Below are 5,223 nucleotides of genomic sequence, written 5' to 3' on the forward strand. Positions count from 1 at the left end.
GGGGGCCATGTAAGAACAGACTCCGACTATAAACAGAACTTATTTTAAAAAAGAGCTTATAAAACCAGATTTGTTAATTAATTTATTATTTTAAAATACACCTTTGCAAAGATGGTTGTCTCTAGAGGCACACCCCTATGTAATGTTTACAGGTTATATACCGTTTCTTTTCGGTTACATTAAGTATCTGCCCCTAAGTTTCTCATTGGATATTGATCACATTTGCCAACCCCTAATACATCATTGTTAATTATCATATGACAGTCCTCTAAACATTTTCCATCACCCTAGCAGCTGAATCCCTGTCCATTGTTAGTTCTGCTTGGTCTGCATTTTTTTTTTGTATCTTTAAACCTTTATGTGAGAACTTTGCATAGTTCAGCACATGGCATAATCCACCTTCCATAGTCTTACAGCTTCATGGTCTCATGCTTAGATACATTGTTGTTTCAGCTCTTTGGGCTTCTTACCCCTCCCCTCTCTCTCTCTCTCTCTCTCTGTGTCTCTCTCTCTCGCTCAGCACTTTTATCACTTTGCACACATTACTTTAAACTAACAGGGTTCCTTTTGTTAATGATTTTAACAAGCTATAATATGGTGGTTTCCGTTAGAAAGGGCCTACAGAAGTATAGACCATCTGTAAAGAGTTCCTTTCTACCAGGGCATAAGTTATTTTGCAATTATGTTAAATGAAAAAGCAATATATTTACATATTTCTCACAACTCCCTACTCTTCTTCTTTGATCATTTTATTGCCTTTTTCATCTACATCACAACACTCTTCCAGTCTTTTTAACATAGTTTCACACTCTTCATCATTTTCATTGACCCTCTGTTCTCCTAAGAACATTACATTCTCTGAATAGGATGGTGGGCCTAAAGGCATTTTCTTTGAGATTACTGTTTCAATCAATCTCTGTGTTAACCCTCTGACACATGGGATTACACAACATCCTAATCCCACTAGGACCCCTGCCACCACTATCAGAGATGTAATCACAGATATTGCAATGTTCTTCCATTTTCCAAACCATGTATCTAAGTATCCTGTTAAAGAATTGTCTATTCCTGAATTTTCTGCCAATTCATCTGATAGGGTTGTAAGTCCTAGGAGGGCTTTAGTGATTGTCCTGTCAGGAGCTGTGTTATTGGGTATGAAAGTACAACATTGCCCCCCCCCCCCCCAGCATCACGCAGTCCCCCCCTTTTTCAGCTAACACAATGTCTAGTACCATTCTATTTTCCCATGCCATTGTACTGGTTGCATCTAACTGTTCGGCTATGCCCTTTACTGCATTTCTGGTGTAGTTTATGAATCTTTGTTGGTTGTAATATATATAGTTTATCCAATCTACGTTCTTGTTGATGGTTGACCACCAAAGAAGGGCAGATTCAAATTCTGCAGCTATCTGATTCCTAGTCTTGAACTCATCTGGTAACCCTTAGGAACCCCTATACTGTCTATATAAATTCTATCATCAAAAGAGGTACTTATGGTAACTCTCTGTCACGACTGTGACTTTTTCTTGGTTTGTGCTCCTCTCGCCCTCTGGTGGCCAGAACCGGTGGCTGCCATAGACTTTCCTGACTCTCTTTTCAGTCCGATCCAGATATTTTAGCCCTCCAGTCTTGCTTGGAAGTTTGGCTCTAGCCTCACCCTTAGCTGCCTTGAGATTGCTGCAGCTGAGCCTCAGCTACTGATGGGATTATTAGCCACCTGGAAACTTTCTGCTTTGCCTTTGCAAACGCCAAAGGTCCAGGTTCGTGTTTGGTGCTGATAGGAGCACTTCTGTCTTGCTGTGTTGTTAGGAGCACTTCTGTCTGCTTGTTTGAGCTTCCCTGCTTTATCCTTTTGGCTTCCCTGCTTTACCCTTCTGGTGCTGATAGGAGCACTTCTGCCTTGCTGTGCTGTTAGGAGCTCTTCTGCCTTGCGTGTTTGAGCTTCTCTGCTTTACCCTTTTGAGCTTCCCTCCTTACCCTTTTGGTGCCGTTAGGAGCACTTCTGCCTTGTCTTGTGTCTTACCTGTATGCCTTGTTCTTGTCTGGGTGCCTGTGGGCACACCTGTTTTGAACCCTAACCTTGTTTCTGTCAAGCTTGTTCTGCATCTTATTTCCTGTCTGAGAATCCCATATCCTCAGTAGTCCCGAACCCTGTGTTAGTCAAGCTTGTTTAGTATCCTGTGTCCGGTGTGAGAATCCTGTTGATCTAGTCTGCCTGCAAGCTAGGTCCAGTAAGTCCTGCCGGCCGCCAGCACCTGGGGGCTCAACCCCTGGGGAATGGTGGTCAAGCGCAGGTGAAGACCGGTTGCTCTGTCCTGCTTATTCCCTGCTTGCCTACTGCTGTAGTTCTAGTCCTGTGGTTCCAGTTCAGTTGTTCCAGCTTTGCCTGTCTACAGTTTCTCCTGCCTTGCTTGTTACCCAGTCCTGGTTGAGGGTCTTGCCTACTGCTGCCGCAGCGGGCCAAGGGCTCACGTGGTGCCAGTGTCCGAGAGCCTGAGACCGTGACAGATTGCAAAGGCCATGAGCTCGGCAAGATCGTCCTGCCAGCTGGGTTCCAGCTCAGTCATTGCTTGTGACCCTTTCATGACACTTCATAAATATCGGGGTAAACTTCTGTCTCATCCGGTTTGGAAGAAAACTCCTGAAGCTGCAGCAGAGAGGAGACGCATCTGGCAGCTTCCTCTCGGTAGAAATCCAGTTTCTGATATTGACCCCTTTATCACGCTCTCTGAATATCGCCGCAAACTTGTCTTGAATCCAGCTTTGTGGGATACTCCTGAAGCTGTGGCTGAAAGGAGGCGTCTTGGAGATCCCATGCTCTGGGCTTAGCTGGAGTTCAGCCCTCGAGTGGTGCTTCTAGCCAAGCCTCGGAGTCCAGTCCAAGTGGCGCTTCCAGCCAAGCCTCGGAGTCTGGTCCGAGTGGCGCTTTGAACTGAGCCTCCGATTCCAGTCCAAGTGGCGCTTCTAGTCAAGCTTCTGAGTCCAGTCCGAGTGGCGCTTCGAACAGAGCCTCCGATTCCAGTCCGAGTGGCGCTTCGAACCGAGCCTCCGATTCCAGTCCAAGTGGCGCTTCCAGTCAAGCCTCAGATTCCAGTTCGAGTGGCGCTTCTAACCGAGCCTCCGATTCCAGGCCAAGTGGCACTTCCAGCCAAGCCTCAGAGTCCGGTCCGAGTGGCACTTCTAGCCGAGCCTCTGCTGAGTTCCAGTTCCAGCCAAGATGCTGAGTCTATTCCGAGTTCCAGTTCCAGCCGAGATGCTGAGTCCACTCCGGGTTCCAGTCCCAGTTCGTCTCCTGATTCTAGTCCTAGTTCAAGTTCTGATGCTAGTCCGAGTTCCAGCCCTGATTCCAGTCCGAGTTCCAGTCCTGATTCAAGTCCTGATGCCAGTCCGAGTTCCAGTCCTGATGCCAGTCCGAGTTCCAGTCTGAGTTCCAGCCCTGATTCAAGTCCTGATTCCAGTCCTGATGCCAGTCCGAGTTTCAGTCCTGAGTCCAGTCCGGGTCCCAGCCCCGGTTCGGTTCCTGAGTCTATTCTGGGTCCCAGTCCAGCTGATGGGCTTATTAGCCACCTGGAAACTTTCTGCTTTGCCTTTGCAAACGCCAAAGGTCCAGGTTCGTGTTTGGTGCTGTTAGGAGCACTTCTGTCTGCTTGTTTGAGCTTCCCTGCTTCACCCTTCTGGTGCTGATAGAAGCACTTCTGCCTTGCTGTGCTGTTAGGAGCACTTCTGCCTTGCTTGTTTAAGCTTCCCTGCTTTACCCTTTTGGCTTCCCTGCTTTACCCTTCTGTTGCTGATAGGAGCACTTCTGTCTTGCTGTGGTGTGAGGAGCACTTCTGCCTTTCGTGTTTAAGCTTCCCTGCTTTACCCTTTTGGCTTCCCTGCTTTACCCTTCTGGTGCTGATAGGAGCACTTCTGTCTTGCTGTGGTGTGAGGAGCACTTCTGCCTTTCGTGTTTGAGCTTCCCTCCTTATCCTTTTGGTGCTGTTAGGAGCACTTCTACCTTGTCTTGTGTCTTACCTGTATGCCTTGTTCTTGTCTGGGTGCCTGTGGGCACACCTGTTTTGAACCCTAACCCTGTTTCTGTCAAGCTTGTTCTGTATCTTATTCCCTGTCTGAGAATCCCGTATGCTCAGTAGTCCCGAACCCTGTGTTAGTCAAGCTTCTTTAGTATCCTGTGTCTGGTGTGAGAATCCTGTTGATCTAGTCTGCCTGCAAGCTAGGTCCAGTAAGTCCTGCCGGCCGCCAGCACCTGGGGTCTCAACCCCTGGGGAATGGTGGTCAAGCGCAGGTGAAGACCGGTTGCTCTGTCCTGTTTATTCCCTGCTTGCCTACTGCTGTAGTTCCAGTCCTGTGGTTCCAGTTCGGTTGTTCCAGCTTTGCCTGTCTACAGCTTCTTCTGCCTTGCTTGTTACCCAGTCCTGGTTGAGGGTCTTGCCTACTGCTGCCGCTTGTTGGCAGCAGTCCAAGGGCTCACGTGGTGCCAGTGTCAGAGAGCCTGAGACCGTGACACTCTCTTTTGTCTATTATGTAACTTGGGCCCTTTTTCAAATGCCAGGGTGAATGGTATAACCAGTTGTACTAATGCACATGTTCCTGCCCAGTCTGCAGACAGGGTTGGCCTGAGAATTCTTCCCCCGCAATACCACAACACATCTGCTCTGGCTATTTTCATGTTTGAATAGTTTCCATTAGCCTGCTTCCCAGTCACATTCATAACTTGTGTGCATATGACTAAAACTCCTACCTGCCTGGTTGCCCCATCCCCCCATCTTGAGAGACAGGATGAATGGTTCCCCTGGCCTGGTGAGACGACTAGTGGTATTCGCACATATTTAAGGCTTGGTGCCGGGAACAGCAAAGCTAACAATTCATAGGAGTCATTTCCCCATGCTCCTTCTTCCTGAAACAGAGCCAGCATACATCCTGTTGGTCTAGTCTGCCTGCAAGCTAGGTCCAGTAAGTCCTGCCGGCCGCCAGCACCTGGGGGCTCAACCCCTGGGGAATGGTGGTCAAGCGCAGGTGAAGACCGGTTGCTCTGTCCTGCTTATTCCCTGCTTGCCCACTGCTGTAGTTCCAGTCCTGTGGTTCCAGTTCGGTTGTTCCAGCTTTGCCTGTCTACAGCTTCTCCTGCCTTGCTTGTTACTCAGTCCTGGTTGAGGGTCTTGCCTACTGCTGCCACTTGTCGGCAGTGGTCCAAGGGCTCATGTGGTGCCAGTGTCCGAGAGC

The 5,223-nt window shown here is 48.6% G+C and overlaps 1 protein-coding gene across 1 annotated transcript; it reads right to left on the bottom strand.

Moving 5' to 3' along the window:
• Window positions 1–727: 727 nt before the first annotated feature.
• LOC115462101 lies at window positions 728–4,711 on the bottom strand. The gene is given in 4 exon segments (XM_030192139.1): window positions 728–1,177; window positions 1,179–1,444; window positions 1,447–1,502; window positions 4,500–4,711. Coding segments are annotated over 4 exon segments (984 nt in total).
• Between the last annotated feature and the right edge of the window lie 512 nt (window positions 4,712–5,223).

This window comes from Microcaecilia unicolor, chromosome 2 (assembly GCF_901765095.1).
Source record: "Microcaecilia unicolor chromosome 2, aMicUni1.1, whole genome shotgun sequence".
In the NCBI taxonomy this organism is placed as follows: domain Eukaryota; kingdom Metazoa; phylum Chordata; class Amphibia; order Gymnophiona; family Siphonopidae; genus Microcaecilia; species Microcaecilia unicolor.